Below are 17,909 nucleotides of genomic sequence, written 5' to 3'. Positions count from 1 at the left end.
ATTATATTATATTAAATTAATTACTATATTATATGTTATATTATCCTAAATATTACATTCTAATTTTCTACATGTGGTATTTTGATACACATTTGCTGTTGACCCAATGAATCTCTTTTGGATAACCCACAGGATTGTACTAATGTCATTAATTCAAAATAATATCTAACAAAAAGAATTTTATTGGAATTTCCAACAAAAGGGGATAACTAAATCATAAAAAAATCAAAGAAAACACTTAATTATGGAAAATATATTTTCACCATGCATTCCAATCTGTTGGAGCTCAGTAGTCATAGAAATCAATAAGCCAACTAGCAGATACCTTTATCCAGTACATAGTTTAATGACTCTTTAAGTTCTTTTTTCTTTAAGTGACTCTTTCTCACAACACTTTAAGAGAAGATCCTTGAAGAACCATCCTACGAAGAGCAAAGCCAATTGTATGTGGCACAGTGAATCTTGTTAATTTCTCTAGTGTTTAAAGTTAGCTGGCATAATTTCATGCAAAGCCTTGCATTGTTATTTTTCTTTCAGAAGGAACTTTTATAATCTTTTAAAAGTTATTTTAATGGCTGATTGATTTTCTAAAATGAAAGAGCATCTTTTCCTATACATTGTGTTGACTGCAGCAAAAACTCAGGGCATAATCCCAGTAGGACTGTTTGTCTTTCTAGACTTACACTAGAAGTTCTCAATTTTCCCATGATCCTGACTGAAGATTTTGGAATTGAATTTAAAGGCTTATAATAGTACTGCTTCAAGTGATGTTAAAAGCAGCTGTTCGTTAAGATGCAGTTATTCTTTTGAATTCTTGACGAGAATATTAGATCCAACTACTTCAGTATTTACATAAATGCTGCCTGCAATTTATCTCAATTGTACAAATTTCAAAATGAAAATTGTCAACACACCACTTTTAATACACAAAATGAAGAAATTTCATCAATAAATTGTCTATGTCTTTCTAACACATTTGCTTTTGGAAATGTGCAACATTTATATATAATGGAAACAATCACCATGTTGTAATATCACGGTTGCCATAGGAAGAAAAGTTGGCCATTCAGTCCCTTTACGTAATCTCCTCATGCAATTGAATCAAAGCTGATACCAAAACCTTCAATTTTATCTTCATTTACACGGATTTGTTCCATTTCCATTCAAATTTGACAGGCACCCATCAGCTCAGTGGTTTCAGTTTCAATCCATGGTCTTTCCACCAGCCTCTGTTTAAAGCAAAAGTACTCCCTACTTTCACATTTTAATGGCCTATCTCTAATTTGCAGATTATACCTCTTATTCTGGATTTTCCACCGGAGGTAATAGTTTCTCTGCACCTTCCTAAAATCTTTTCATTAATTTAAACTTATCAGATGTATTATCTCTCAAACTTCTGAAATTAAGATATTGTAAGATATGTAATACTCTTTATAATTTTTTTATAAATAGTGCATCAATGTGGTCTGACTTTATAATGGAAACAAGAAATTCCTTCCTTTCAAGAGATAAGATATCTTTATTAGTCATATGTACATTGAAACACACAGTGAAGTGCATCTTTTGCGTAGTGTTCTGGGGGCAGCCCACAAGTGTCGTCATGCTTCCGGTGCCAACATAGCATGCCCACAACCTCCTAACCCGTATGTCTTTGGAATGTGGGAGGAAACCAGAGCACCCGGAGGAAACCCACACAGTCACGGGGAGAACATACAAACTCCTTGCAGACAGTGGCTGGAATTGAATCCGGGTCGCTGGCACTGTAAAGCGTTATGCTAACCGCTACACCACCGTGCCTGCCCTAGGACCTTTAGGATGAAGGCTGGCATATCATTTACCTTTTTAATTATTTTATGCACTCAAGCTTTAGTTTTCAGAGACTTGTATATCTGAACACTCAAACCCCTGCCACTACACAGCTTCTAGTCTCCCATCAAGAACATATTGCCTTTTATGGATTCAAAGTGAAGGTCCTTATAATTTTCCCACACTGATCTCCAGCTGCTACACTTCAGTCAAACTCTACTCATTCTCTGTAAACTTTTCACTCATCTTCACAATGTACTGTGTCTACTGGCTTGTCATATCAAAAGTTTGCATAAGGAAGGCATTAATCCAAGTTACTTGTATATATTATGCTATTTTTGCACATACCCATCAAAGCCTGTTTCCCTACTAACCAGTTACAAACCCTGTTACCTCCAAGTCCACTATCAGTTTTATTAATACAGCCAAAATCCAGTGTCTTATGAATATCCAGATAGACAACGGCCACACATATTCCTACACACATCATGTTTTTTATAGCTGTCCAGGTCCTCTAGACTACCACTCATTATCAGGAATGAGGTAGCAAAGAAAAAGAGGGAGAAAGTGATGCAAAGAAAGAAACTTGGTTAAAGAAATACCCAGTACCTATACCACAAAAAAAGTGTTGCCTGATCTTCAGTAATAGAGTATTATGTGCACTGCATTTATTTTTGCACTTTTCCATTGTTAATGTATCTATTTTTATTAAATGACATGCACGCATGCACTCCAGCAATGAACATATAACTGGCGTTTCCAAAAGAGAACACAGAATATATATAGCACTGCTAAACTAGTGGCAAGAAATTATATTTTATTCAAATGATGTAAGGGTTGCAAGATGCAGCTTTCTAGTTAAGAATTTGGTACATGAATGGGAAGGGTTTAGAGGGATATGGGCCAAACATGGGCACATGGGACGAGCTTACATCGGCATCTAGGTTGGCATGGATGAGTTGGGCCGAAGGGCCTGTTTCAATGCTATATTACTCTATGACTCTATGGACAGGTTGTTTTAAAATGAAGAATATGAAGAATTATCTAGATGAATGAGACCATTCTGTACTTTTCTTTCAATTAGTGTCCTCTTCTTGGTATCCTTGGCTCTCATTTCATGTTTTTTTAATTGCTCCTTCTGTAAATACATTTTCAGAAAAACATAAGAGTCCAAGGCAATGGCCAATTCAATCAAAAAGCATGCTATTACAGGCAGTTTTTTTTAAGATACCTTTTCTTTTAAGGAGACCCATGGTGTACCTTGATCACTTGTTATATGCAAGGAGTATATCCCATCATGAGAAACCAGTCTTTTATCACACTAAAGAAAGAATGGTAATGGGCAGATTTTCCTGTCAAGGTAATTGTGAAACTAATGCCACTTTTAAGAAATAGTATTAATCTCTGTAAAAGTGGATAGGTTTATAATGGATAAAATGTATGAAAACAATATGGCCTATGCTTTGTGAGAGGGAAAATTCTCCAATACACACTTCCACACACACACTTGGTAACCACCAGTTTGTTCCAACCAATTATCTTAACTGTGTCAGCATAGCCCCTGAAAGAACAATGCAAAATTATTTACAGAAATTATCGGTGGCGAAGGGCCATGAGACAGAAAACAGGCTTGATAAGTAATTAGTGATGACACTGCTTAGATCCTATAATTTAACTGATTGATCTTCAGATATGAGCTAGGTATCTAAACAAGAAGTGCACAGGTTAAGAGAAGTCAATTTCACTACCTCCTTCTTCCAATTGGATGGGTGCGCCAAGTATGATTGATTTGAGGGTCTTCCTAACCCCTAAACTTAGCCACAAATTCAGACTGCATCAAGCAGAATCTTGGAAAAACAACAACAGATGATACAAAGCTTTGAGGTGGATCCCATGCAAGCCTTCGCTTAACACTTTCACTTGTCTAAGAAGATGGCACAGATGACAACCACAACTGCAGGCTGTTGAGATGGAGCTGTCCCACTGCTCATTGGCTCTTTGTTCCATCTGACACAGGTCACATGTCTATTTATATATTATTGCATTCTAACATCTACTGAAGATATTGCCTCTCTGTCAGCCAGTAAACTGCACTGTCAACAGCCTTGTCCAGATCACCTGTATCGAGACCGTCACAATCTTACACACAGGCCTTTACTTATGCACATTTGGCATAACAGAATGTTTGGGGTAGGTATTACAGATACCAAAAGACTTATTTACGTTGAATCATTCTGCCATCAGCTCTGCAAAAATATTAGCTGGCTGACTGCATCATTATTGCAATGATTTACATGTCAGGAAGTTGTATTTGTGTAGTAGATACAAACTAAATTTGCCACAAAAAGTTAAATTTTGTCATTTTTGTTAAAAGTAACCTTTTAATAATGTTTTAAGTATCATTTACAGCAATTCAAATATGCTCACTGAAATTAAATACATTTAATTTCTTCAGGTTTAAATGCTGTGTGCTTAAATGCAACCTTAATTGGTGTTTATATTTTCTCTCTTAATTCAATCTTTATTTCCCTTTCTGTATACAGAATTAACTTTATGTACACACCCTGTTCAGTCTTGTGATCACGATCTTTTCTTTTAGTGTACAGTTGCTTGCCCGCTCACTCAGGTCCTTAGGCGTCTTTCTTCCTTTGCTGTAACATTTTCAGCACTACTGTCAGCAGCATGCTACACAAAGCACAGATCAGAAACCTGATTGTGAAAGAGTGAGTCCAATAGCAGGCAAATTAGTTTTGAGTAACTCATGGTAAATGTCACCGTACCATGCCATTAGATATCCTGACCAAGGTAAGGCTGGGATAATCAGCTTGATGGCTACTGTGGTAAAGTCCACAGATCTCCAAACTGTTGGTTTTGCTCGAGGCTCGTTAGAAGATCTCCATACCTACATCACTTTCTAAGGTACTGGAGGACAGCTGAGAAGCTAATTTAACAAACGTCTTTATTAAACAAAATAATTTACAGAGAAGAGTGAAAGAGAGAGGGAGAAACCTTCTGGGAGCTTCTCCCTTAACATTTATGCAATATACGTAAAGAAGAGTTGGTCACATGCTACAATCCTTGAAACTGTACAAACCCAATATTACATAAGCCGCAAATGTTACAAACTCCAGGGAATCACTTCCCTCAAGCAATGCAGAAAGCATGCAATTATTTTGTAGCAGATAAACAGGTAGACAATTATACAAAGACCTAAAACTTTCAAGCATTCAAAACCATAGCTCCTTCAAATGGAAAATAGAAAACACTGCAGATGCTGGAAACCTGAAATTGAAGAGAATTAGCATTCCAGGTCAATGACCTTTTATCAGTACTTGCCTGAATCTAAACAGCAAGCTACATTAAGAGCAAAGTTCTAGATACAGCATACATGTTCTCTGATGGTTCAATTGTGCTCTATTTTTTTCACAAAATAAAAACATACGAAATGAGCTTGCTCCACTATTCGATAAGATCATGGCTAATCTGATATTTGTTTCAACTCCATTTTCTTGTCTGGTCCCATAACCTTCAATTTCCCCTAAATTCTCAAAATCTATCTTAGCCTTGAGGATGCTGTTAGGGATCTTTTTGAAAATATATTTCTGGGTAGACAGATCGAATGCAAATGGCTGCAGTTATAAAATTCAATGTTCTGCTGGAGTTAGGTGACTTCTTATTAATCTATTTTTTCAGGGGTATTGACATCTTTAGCTCTTATTGCCCATTCCTAATTGCCTTTGAGAAGGTGGTGGTGAACCTTCTTCTTGAACTACTGCAGTCCTTGTGATCCAGGTACTTCCAGAGTGTGGTTAGATAGGAAGATTCAAGATGTTGACCACAAAACAATGATAATATACTTTCTGGTCAGCTTAATGGGTGACTTGGAGGGAATCTGTAGATAGTGGTTTTCTAAATGTGCCTTCTGTCCTTGACATTCTAGGCATTACTGCTTGTGTATTTTTCCGATGCTGTCACAAAATCCTCAGCAAGTTGCTGCAGTCCATGTTATGGATGGTGCACACTTAATTCATATTCCTCTGGGGTCAATGGCCAACCAATAAGGATAGGTGTTTCTTCCCTGATGGTGTCAGGCTTCTTGATTATCATTGAAGCTAAACAGACTACCATCACGCTTTTGACTTGCACCTTGCAGGTTAAAGAAATGATTTACGCCATGAGGAGATTTTTTTTAAAGTTGTTTTTCAGTTTGTTTTTTTTTGCAGTTCCAGCAGCCAGAGCAGCAGAAGAAAGGAGCCAGCAGCATTGTTAAAAGTTGTTTTTCAGTTGGGACTTCTTTTTTTGCAGTTCCAGCAGCCAGAGCAGCAGAGGGGAGGAGCCAGCAGCTTTTATTTTATGTCATTTCTGATTGGCTAAGTGAGTGGCAACTCAGCCAATAAAGCAGATTGGCCATTTTGAAGTGGGCCAGTGTAAGAGTGGGGTAGCTGAGGCTTTGGCATGAAGAGGTGGAGACCAAGGTGAGGTTCTTTTCTGTTCTCTTTCTTTATTATTGCACAGGTGGAGCAGTGGGAATGAGACCCATTGCAGTGGTGTGCTCCTTTTGCATGGTGTGGGAAGTCAGGGAGACCTCCAGTGTCCCTAAGGACTACATTGGTGAGGAGTGCATCTGGCTGCAGCTCCTTACAGACCATGTTAGGGAGGTGGATGATCTTTGGATCACTTGGGAGACTGAGGGATTGATAGACAGGAGTTGTAGGGAAACAGTCACACCTAAGTTGCAGGAGGCAGGTAGCTGGGTGACTGTTAGGAGAGAGAAAGGGAATAGACAGTCAGTGTAGTGTACCCTGTGGCTGTTCCCTTCACTAGCAAGTATATTGTTTTAGATACCATTGGGGGGATGACCTACCAAGGCAAAGCCACAGCAATCAGGTCTCAGGCACTGAGTGTGGCTCTTGGGCTCAGAAGGTAAGGGGGGAGAAGAGGCAAGTGGTAGTGATAGGGGATTCATTGGTTAGGAGAGCAGACAGGAGGTTCTGTAGATGAGAATGAGACTCTTGGATGGTATGTTGCCTCCCAGGTGCCAGAGTCAGATGTCTTGGATTGAGTTCATAGCATTCCTAAGTGGGAGGGTGAGCAGCCAGAGGTTGTGGTACACATTAGTACCAATGACAGAGGCAGGAAAAGTGGTGAGGTCCTACAAAGTGAATTCAGTGAGTTAGGTGCTAAGTTAAAAGACACTACCTCCAGAATAGTGATCTCAGGATTGCTACCTGTGCCTTGTGCTAGTGAGGCAAGAAATAGGAAGAAGATAGTGCAGTTTAACATGTGGCTAAGCAGATGGTGCAGGAGGGAGGTCTTCAGATTTTTAGATCATTGGGCTTTCTTCCAGGGTAGGTGGGACCTGTACAAATGGGATTGTTTGCACCTGAACTAGAGGGGGACCAATATCCTTGTGGGAAGGTATGCTAGTGCTGCTTGTGGGTGGGGGAGGGGGTGGGTTTAAACTATAGTTGCAGTGGGGTGGGAACCAGAGTGGCAAGACAGCAAGTAGAGACTGTTGGGAAGGTAGATGTTAAGACTACAAGCAAAGATGGTAATAAAGGTTGGGACCAATGTTCTGAGTTACATCTATTTCAATGCAAGGAGTATTGTAGGTAAAGCAGATGAACTTGGAATGTGGATCCATATGTAGAATTATGATGCAGCCATAAGTGAGACTTGATTGCAGCAGGGGCAGGACTAGCAGCTCAATATTCTAGGGTTCTGTTTTAGACATGATAGGGGGGTGGCATTACTCATCAGGGAAAAGGGAAAATGTCATGGCAGTGCTCAGAGGACATACTGGAGGGTTAGGCTACTGAGGCAATCTGGGTGGAACTGGGGAATGAAAAAGGATGACCTCGTTAATGGGACTATATTATAGACCTCCCAATAGTCAGATTTAGAGGAGCAAATTTGTAGAGATAGCAGACAGATGCATGAAATGTAAAGTTGTGATAGGTAATTTTAACTTTCCACATTGAGTGGGACACCCAGACTGTAAAAGGACTAGATGGGAATGAGTTTGTCAAATGTGTTCAGGAAAGTTTCCTTAATATGTAGAGGTCCCAACTAGAGAAGGCAATACTGGATCCCCTCTTGGGGAATGAGACAGGGCAGGTGACAGAAGTGAGTACAGGGGAACACTTTGGATCTAGTGGTCATAATTCCATTAGTTCAAGATGAATATAGGGAAAGGATAGGACTGGTCCTAGGGTTAAGATTCTAAACTGGAGGAAAGACAATTTTGATGGCATCAGAAGGGATCTGGCAGGTGTGGATTAGGATAGGTTGTTTTCTGGCAAAGACCCACTTGGTAAGTGGGAGACCTTCAAGAGTGAAATATTGAGAGTACAGCATCTGTATGTTCCTGGGGTGCATATCAGGTACAGCCAGTTAGGATCAAATGAGGTGCTGGAGGAGTATAAGAAATGCAAGAGAACACTTAAGAGAGAAATCAGAAGGGCTAAAAGAGGACATGAGGTTGCTCTGGCAGACAAAGTGAAAGAGAATCCAAAGGGTTTCTATAGCTATATTAAGAGCAAAAGGATAGCAAGGGACAACATTGGTCCTCTTGAAGATCAGCATGGTCATCTATCCATGGAGCTGAAAGAGGAGATTTTAAATGGATTTTTTGCATCTGTGTTTACTCAGGAGACAGGAGTAGCGAGGTCATGGTCTGTATCCAGATTGCAGAAGAGGTGCCCGCCATCTTGATGTGAATTAGGGTGGATAAATCTCTGTCTGAGGTGTACCCTTGGACCTTGTGGGAGGCTAGTGCAGAAATTGCAGGGGCTCTGGCAGAGGTACTTAAAACTTCCTTAGCCACAGCTGAGATGCCAGAGGATGACTAATGTTTTGTTTAAGAAAGGGTCTAAGAATAAGCTCAGAAATTATAGGCTGGTGAGCCTGATGTCAGTCATGGGTAAATTATTGGAAGGTATTCTGAGGGATGGATATATCTATTTAGATAGATGGCCTGATTAGGGATAGTCAACATGGCTTTGTGCATGTCAGATCATGTCTAATCAATACAATAGTGTACTTGAGGTTACCAGGAAGGTCGATGAAGGTGGTGGATGTTGTCTGCATGGACTTTGGCAAGGCCTTTGACAAAGTCCCGCATGGGAGGCTGCTCCAGAAGGTTAAGACTCTTGGCATTCAGGATGAAGTAGTCAATTGGATTCAATGTTGGCTTCATGGGAGAAGCCAGAGAGTGGTAGTAGATGCTTGTATCTGATTGGAGGCCTGTGACTAGTGGTGTGCAGCAGGGATCTGTGCTGGGTCTGATTATCATCAGTATTAATGATTTGGATGATAATGTGGTAAACTGGATCAGCAAATTTGTGGATGACACCAAGATTGGGTGGGGGGAGGATGGGGAGGGTTAGTGGACAGCTTGGAAGGCTATCAAAGCTTGCAAAGTGATCTGGACCAGCTGGGAAAATGGGCTGAAAAGTGGCAAATGGAATTTACTGCAGACAAGTGTGAGCTGATGCACTTTGGGAGGACAAACCATAGTAGAACTTGCACAGTGAATGGCAGGAAACAGAAGTGTGCAGTAGAACAAACAGATCTGGGAATAGATTCATAATTCCTTGAAAGTGGCCTCACAGATAGATAGGGTCATAAAGAGCTTTTGACACATTGGCCTTCATAAATCGGGGCACTAAGTATAGGAGCTGGGATGTTATGTTGAAGTTGTATAAGATGTTGGTGAGACCAAATTTAGAGTGTTGTGCAGTTCTGGTCACCTACCTACAGGAAAGATATCAATAAACTTGAACAGAAAATTTACATGGATTTTGCTGGGACTTAAGGACCTGAGTTACAGGGATAGGTAGAATAGGTTAGGACTTTATTCCCTGGAGTGCATGAGAATGAGGGGAGATCTTGAAGTATACAAAATTGAGTATAGATAGGGTGAATGCATGCAGGCTTTTCCCCTCAGGTTGGATGAGACTACAATGAGAAGTCATAGGTTTAGGGTGAAATATTTACAGGGAATCTGAGGAAACTACACTGAGGGTGGTGTAAGTGTAGAATGAGCTGCCAGTGGAAGTGGTAGGTGTGGGTTCAATTCTAACATTAAGAGAAGTTGGATAGGTACATGAATGAGGTATGGAGGACTATGGTCTGGGTGCAGGTAGATGGGACTAGGCAGATAATGAGGCTGGCATGGACTAGATGGGCTGAAGGGCCTGTTTCTGTGCTATAGTTCTCTATGAATCATTCACCTCAATACAACTAATTTCTGACATATATTTTTTGCCATACCTTTTGTGACTACCCCAAATAAGTTGATAATGACCTCACCTCCACCACTGGGAAATTTGATTAAGTTAAAACTGTTGAATATCAAAGGAGTCATGTTTACTGGATGTGATCATATATTGAATTTATCTGAATCTCACTTTGGAAACAAATATTTATGATCTGAGTCCAATACTGTATTAGGTTCCATAAAGTGTTCCCAAAATGTTCCTTTCTCCTGCAGTGTCTGCAACTAACCTGGAGATCACAAGAGACGGCAGATGTTAGGATATGAAGCAAAAAACAAGTTGCTGGAGGAACTCGCTAGGTCAGGCAGCATCTGTGGAGGGAAAGGGATAGTCAATGTTTCTGGTTGAGACCCTGCACAGGACTGCATCTTGACCCGAAATGTCAACTATCCCTTTGTCTCCACAGATGCTGCCTGACTGGGTGAGTTACTCCAGCAAGCTTGCTTCTGGCATCATCCAATCTGGTACCCGATGACGAGTTCAATCTCACCTAATAGCTATTCCATGATTCTTTGAATGAGCATCCCGTTTAGTTTCAACTTTTCAAACCACAAATTATGGGACTAAATTTTCCTTTCACCGAGGAAGTGAATGTCATATAGGGTACTTAACACACGTCAGGATCTAAAAGAAAACTATCTGTCTAATCTGTCTGACCATGCATCTAACTGAAAATAACAGCCCTGTTATTTTACAGGCCCCATCCCCTAGGGTAAAAAAAATCCATAACAATCCCAAAAAAGTTTTCAGTTAACAAGTATTAATAGCCATATATAAAGGTCAGAGGTTGGGTATATTATTCACAACACGCTCTTCACATATGTGCCTAGGCTACACCGATATCACATTCCCAACTCGCATCCTATTCCCCCAGGGGGGAAAAAAAGGCCACAGACGAATCAGAATACCTCCATCTGCTGGTTCCCCTCCAAGTCGCACCATCTTGACTTGAATACATGGCGATCCAAAAACTCCCTCTCAAATAGCACTACAGGAGTACCTTCATCGGAAGGGCTGTAGTCATCTCCTTCCCGAGGGCAAATAGGGATGGGCAGTAAATGCTAGCCTTACCAGCGACACACGATCTCGAAAAAGCAATAAAAACGCGTGCATAAGTGTACCTTTTAGACAAAACATGTAGCAAGTGGGAAAACAAGTCATTGTGATTAAATACTGAGGAAGCAAAGTTGCTTTTCTGAAATGACCCGATGCATTCGAATGACCTCTTATGGCCGCTATTTTCTATTTCTCTGCGCGTCTTTGCTTCCTGATGAGCAGTGCCCGAACTGTTGTCGCAATGTTTGCATTGGGAAGACTTGCAGTTACGGTTCTCGAATTCACCAATGAATTGCGCTCGGAGCGCTGTCCTTTCAGCACCGCGGAGCGCGACCAACACCACAGCACGAATAAGTTGCCTCTCATTGCCAGTTATATTTAACTTCGTGCTTAAATTATTCACAATAATAACGTGCTGGCTGTATATTTCAAACGCTGCACGCTCTGTGTATTTTTAGAAGAGTTTTTTGTGCCGATCTTGCCTAAAAGATTACATCAATACAGATCACACCGCACTGGAGACGCAACAGTGCCTGACTGAGAGGCTAAACTCAACACCCAGGGAGCCCGCAATCCCTGTTTAGTTGCCTGTGCCTCTCCCCTGCCTTGTTACTACTGCACATGACGCGCCCGCTCCTCCCTCTGTTGGCGGAGGCCGGCGGCAGCCATCCGTCCCGATGATTGACGAGCGGCGTTGATTGACGCCGAGCTGCGCCAACCGGCTGCGGGAGAGCTCCGGCGACGAGGCGCGGACGGCCAATTAGAACGGAGCAGGGTGGTGGCGGGGAAGGGGGCGGGTGTTGGCGGAGCAGCGAGTGAGACTGTGGCTGTTGCTTGGTCGTGGCTCCTGGCGAAGAGGGGAGGGGAGAGGGGGAGCGAGAAGGCGGGTGGAGTTGTCTTGTCGCGGAAAAGAAAGTGTGGAATTAATGCCGTGTCCCGGCGTTAACCCGCGGCCACCCCCTCCTGAAGAGACACTCATTCCGAGCCGCTGTCACACAGCCTGCTGCAAAGTGTTCTCCACTACTGACACTCCGGGAGACGATGGGGCGAAAAAAAGTCTCCAGGACGGAAGCCACTTTCGCCCTGAGGCATTTCTTGGCGCGGAGATCTTTAGAAGCTAAAGAAGAGCTTTAAAAAAAAGCCAGCAATGCAATCGGTGGGGATGGAGACGTAAGCGGCTAACTATAGCATCAGTGAGACATAGCGGGTGACCTGCGCCGAGCGGGGCTGTCGTGTGCGTATTTATAGACCCGGGCCAATGTTCCCATACCCATACGGAGGGACGCGTTCATTTTGAACTATTTATGAATATATTGATGCATCTTTGTGCCCGCTTCCCTGTTGCCGCCATAAACTGACTTTAACGGGGAAACGACTTGGCGGGCGAGATGGCTGGTTTCTTGCTTTCTTTCCTCCTCCAAATCCAGATAGGATTCGTCTTGGGATCCAGCCACGGGCTGGGCGGACGCTCGGCGCAACAGAGCGGGAAAGTGGGGAAATACGAGAAGCAATCCATTTACAACAGGCACATCAATACCCACGAGTCTTCGAAGCCATCAAATGCGATGAAGTCTTTCGAAAGCGGCGGCAGCGACAGTGCACATCAACAGCATGATAGTCTGCCCACTCCCGTCTGGGCTTTCCTTCATACCGGGGATCCTGCCAAGCTTGGCTATGCTAACTGTACCAAGAGGTACCAATTGTCAAATTTGAAAGCTGTCTCTGACGCCCTGAACATTCACCCGTCACTCCACAGTGCCATGGACACAGTGGTCCACGCCACCAATTTCTTAAACATGATCTTGCAAACCAACGGGGTGCGGGAGATGACTATCAAGGAAGACATTGAGTGGTACCATGCCCTGGTCAGAAGCATTCTAGAGGGCGACCCCAAAGTCCATCGAGCGGTGGTGACTTTCGACGTCCAGCCGTTCACTTCTCCTCCCCAAGTGTTTCTGCAGGCCACCAGGATAGACAATCAGATCTTGCTTCAAGATCTCTCTCGCAGCGCTCGACACCTGGCGAACCTCAGCGCCGAGACCGAGTGGTTCAACCGGCTGAAACACCAGCGTTCGCCCGCTTCTTATCTTCACAGGAGGCTGCTGAGGGACGATCTGAGGTCCTCGCATCCCTCCATGCGCAAGAAGGGCACGAGGTACCTGATTGATAAGACTCACATCAAGTGGTCGGCGCCCTACCTGGAGTGTGAACATGGCAAGTACAACCCGCTGTGGCTGCTCACTCTCTCCACCTCCTTTTACGGACTTAAACCGGATTTTCAGCCCGAGTTTAGGTAAGCGGTAACAAGTGTTGCGTAGTTTTGCAGATAGCAGGCGTACACACCCCCAAATCCACTAAAATCGTGCTATTAGTTGGTAGATATGACACGGATTCTCACCATGAAGGATGCATTTGTTCATTTCCTTTAGGTTGAATCTATCACTGGTAACACTGGCTCATTTTTTTGATTCGGGGAGGGGGCATTCGTGGTCAGACATAACAACTTCTGGAATTTTAAGAAAAAGCGACGTGTAAAAGTGCCCTGCCATGAACTCCCTAAGCACAGACACTGTAAACGTGCGGACACTTCTATTTCAGGACAGATAGGGCACGATCTCGTGCTCTTGAAGGCATTTGTCTCGGGGATAATCCGTCCAAATGAACGAAAAATACAGTTCAGCTCTTGGGGAAGGGTTCAAGGGGGCTCTGGGATCACGACTGCTCCTTCACTGTATTTTATATATTTAAATTTTCATCCCGTAGAAAGTGCGAAGCGCGAAGAGTATTGAGTTCGAGGTGTGTGTGTGGACTGTAAAACTGGATTTCCCAGCAGGACGACTTGGTTTATTCCATCTCCCTAATTATTTGTCAAATATTAAACTTGCACGCCTTGCTGGATTGTTTACTATTCTGCATTTTACAGATATGAATGGGCTCTATGAGATGACGTAAACCACGAGCAGCCGATTTCCATTCTATCTGTGACCACTATCAATGGAGTAATCACATGTCCTTAAAGGCAGCCCGGCCGCAGCCGGAGCGAGCAGCCAGTGCCAAAAGGGCGATTTCTTACTAAACGCGTCTTCGGTTTATCACTCGGCTGCCTCCGGTTTATTGCCTGGATGAAGTTTCCGTCTTTTTCCCACACAGCCGCTTGACGTCAGTGTGATTAAACTGTGTCTCCCCCAGTAATATGCCCTGATCACACTCAACACACAGTGATTCATCTCCACACTTCATCAGCAGAGAGCGTAGGGATCCAAAAGCGAAAACACCAATCATTCAAAAATTATTTTTAAAAGACTTGTTATTTGCGAGTTTGAAATCTATAATAGAGATTTTCCTTCTCCCCATTTGAGCTCATGAAATCCTTAAATGATTATATAATGTGCATCGGCTGATGAAAGCGTGCATGAAGGGGCTGGCAAGGTTGATCCAGGTGATGCCATGAAATTCCCCCAAATGTATGTTAGGGTGAAGGCCAGATGGAACGGAGCTTGTTGTGAATGTACGTACTCGCTCGTGTGATCCGCAGACCGGGAGCATTTTAATCCGGCTATTGTGCTTTTGCACCTCAGGAATATTTTAAAGTGTACCAACTGACATATTGCAATAGGATTTGAAGCCGCTTCTCGTGTGGGAGTGTACGACCAAAGTCTCATTTTAATACATGGCGAGAGGTTTGAGCTGTTGCAAATGAGATAAGTGAAAGGTTAATGAAATCAGGCTGAGGTAATTAAGGAGCTTCTGTTTATCGCGGTGAAGACCTTAACTTTAAAACTGACAGCGACACAGTAGGTACTGTATTTGTGTGGTTCCTGGGAGTGACACTTCGTCCTTTGCGAATTGTTGACAGTTCATGGAGCTGGAATCATTTGGGAAACTGAAGTAATTCGTTACCCCGTTCCAACATATCAGACTCCTCATTGACGTTTTTACGTGCTCTACCAGATAAATCATAGAAATCAAAGTACTGGCGATGCTGGAAATCTGAAATAAAAACAGAAAATACTGGAAATACTCATCAGGTCAGACAGATACTGCCTGACTTGCCGAAAGCTTCAGCATTTTCTATCTTTAGTACAGTCTTGCTTCCATTAGTTATAGAGTCACAGAGACAAACAGCATAGCAACAGGCTCTTCAGCCCACTGTGTCCATGCCATCATAATACCTATCTGCATTCATGCCATTTACCTGCATCAGTCTGTAGCCTTCCATGCCTTGGTAACTGTCTTGTCCAGATGCTTCTTAAATGTTGTGAGAGTGCCTCTTCAGGGAGCTCATTCCAGATTCCAAGCACCCTCTATGTGGGGGGGGGGGGGGGGGAAATCCCCTCAGATCCTCTCTAAAGCTCCTACCTTCCCCTTAAACCTATGCCATCTTGTCTTAGATTCCATCACCATGGGAAAACAATACTTACCCTCTACCCTATCTTTCCCCCTCATAATTTTACCTGGGGGATTTTATATACCTCCATCATGCCATTAGGGAAAACAAGCCCCATCTCTCCTTATAACTGAAATGCTCCAATCCAGCCAACATCCTGGCAAATCTCCTGTTAAATTGTGGAGATTTTTTGCTTAATCACCTGTGTTCATTGGGTGAATTATATTCCCCCAGACAATGGGTGATTTTTCTTCACAACAAATCTGAAGAAACTAACACAAAAGGTAAAACACTGTAGATTCTTGAAATTCTCCATCCGGGACACGCTCTCTTCTCGTTACTACCATTGGGGAGGAGGTACAGGAGCCTGAAGACCCACACTCAACATTTCAGGAATAGCTTCTTCCCTTCTGCCAACAGATTTTTGAATGGTCCATGAACCCATGAACACTACGTCATTATTCTTTTATTTTGCACTGATTATTTATTTTTGTAATTTATAGATTTTTATATCTTTGCACTGCATTGTTGCTGCAAAACAACAAATTTCATGTCATATGTCAGTGATAATAAATCTGATTCTGATAAATAAAAATTGCTGGAAACATTCAACAGGTCAGATAGCATCTCCAGAGAGCATTTTCATCTCCAGAGAGAGGAAAACAATGGTAATGTTGTAGGCTAAAGACCTTTCATCAAATATAATACATTTTAAGATAGAGAGAATTGGGGGGCATTAATAAAAGTGGTCTGTGGTAGGGTATAAGGCAGAAAAGATTAAATGACAAAAGGGATAATGATACAAGTGAGCAAGAGGCAATGCTTATGGGACAAGGAACAAAAAGAGTAGTCGGTATTCCCACTTACACTCCTCTAAACTCAGCTTCTGTCTCTACATTCCATCATTACAAACCCCTTTTGCCTTGCACCGCCATTCCTCTGTATATCTCCTGCCTGCCATCATATCATGGATTATCTCCGTTTATGCTTTTGTCTCTCCCTTTTCTCTTGATTTTAAAACAAGGTTTTTCCCTGTTCTAATAATAGGAGATCAACCTGCATCTCTCATGACTTTGCACAATTACGTTTGTGGTATTTAGCACGTAACTGTTTTCTTCAGGGCCACTGGCCTTAAAAGGGCAAATCCTGATATTACAGCTACTTGTGAACTGCTGAAGGCAAAGTCTTCAGAGGGCAATTGCAACTGATTGCAGATTTTACATTCCAGATCTATGGCTAGGCTTCTTTTGTAAACAAGCCTGTCAACTGGTGCATAACTAATGTACACTAGGTGAATGGTATTAGCTTTTTGTATACTGAATTCAATATATGGAGAGTATGTTCCATCGAAATCATTGATATAAATCAGCTTTTAATGGAATCTCATTAAAGTAATGATGTTTCTGCAGCTTCTTATGACACCTGAAAATGGCACAGTAAATAATACTTTTCATGTCTCAAACATCTTTCCATGAAATTTCCATTATTTTAGCAATGCTAGTAGAGTACATACACCTGTCAATACTTCATAAATCTATTTTTCTCCCCTTTGTAATTATTTATACTGAAGAGCACATAGTAAGTTCATACTATATGCATATTATAAAATAATTTTATCATTTGAACAATCTGTTATTAATATCCATATTGACATTTGAACTTAAATTTCAGCTTTCTCATAAGTTTTGTTTTGGATGATACTTTTGCCCTGAGTGGTGTACTGTGAATTGCACATTATTTTCAGAAATGCTGCAAAATGAATTGCGCACTAAAGCAATATTCTTTTACTGCTTCAAGCAACGTGTGCTCAGTTGTTTTTCAAAATTGTTTGAAGAAAAGATTGTAGACATGCTTAAAAATCTTTTATTCTACTAACTTAATTATGTGTTTGTTAAACAGTTTATGTTTGTATATGTTTTTAGGAAAATTATATAGTTTTGACTACCTACATATACCATTTGCTTTGTGTTCTACACACTTAAGAAGATATAGGAAACCAAGAGAGAAAAGACCTTTGCTTGTTAATTTAAATTTAATGCATGTTGAAATTTGAAGGTAACTAATTATCTCACTTGTGTTATGTTGGCAATAGAGATATTTGCTCCAGTTGATTACAGTTGTGACTCGGAGATTCTAGTTATTAAAACATTAGAAGATAAAGAGAGAGTTAGACAAAGAGGCAGACAGGATGCTGTGTTTTTTTTCATTCTGATGCGGTGTTCTTACAAAGGAATAAATATGCATGTATTGCTGACCAATTTTACGTTCCTCAAGTAGCTACTAAACTGATTTGTCAGTGATATCTCTGAAAAGATTGTTAGCAATTGAAGAAATGTAAATGCGTGTGCAATGACTACTTATTTGCAACATCTGTAAACCAG

At 41.6% G+C, this 17,909-nt stretch overlaps 1 protein-coding gene across 1 annotated transcript in view; it reads left to right on the top strand.

Annotated features, from left to right (window-relative positions):
* Positions 1 to 11,958: 11,958 nt before the first annotated feature.
* gpr158a (G protein-coupled receptor 158a) overlaps positions 11,959 to 17,909 on the top strand; it is a 414,329-nt gene continuing 408,378 nt past the window's right edge. Inside the window, exon 1 of the mRNA XM_052016756.1 lies at positions 11,959 to 13,434. Coding sequence (XP_051872716.1) covers positions 12,530 to 13,434 — 905 coding nt within the window. The 5' untranslated portion in view covers positions 11,959 to 12,529. The remainder of the gene's footprint in view (positions 13,435 to 17,909) is intronic.

The sequence above is a fragment of the Pristis pectinata genome, chromosome 5 (assembly GCF_009764475.1).
Source record: "Pristis pectinata isolate sPriPec2 chromosome 5, sPriPec2.1.pri, whole genome shotgun sequence".
Lineage (NCBI taxonomy): Eukaryota > Metazoa > Chordata > Chondrichthyes > Rhinopristiformes > Pristidae > Pristis > Pristis pectinata.
Note: the sequence above shows the minus strand (reverse complement) of the source record. Positions and strands in the feature narration are given on the sequence as shown.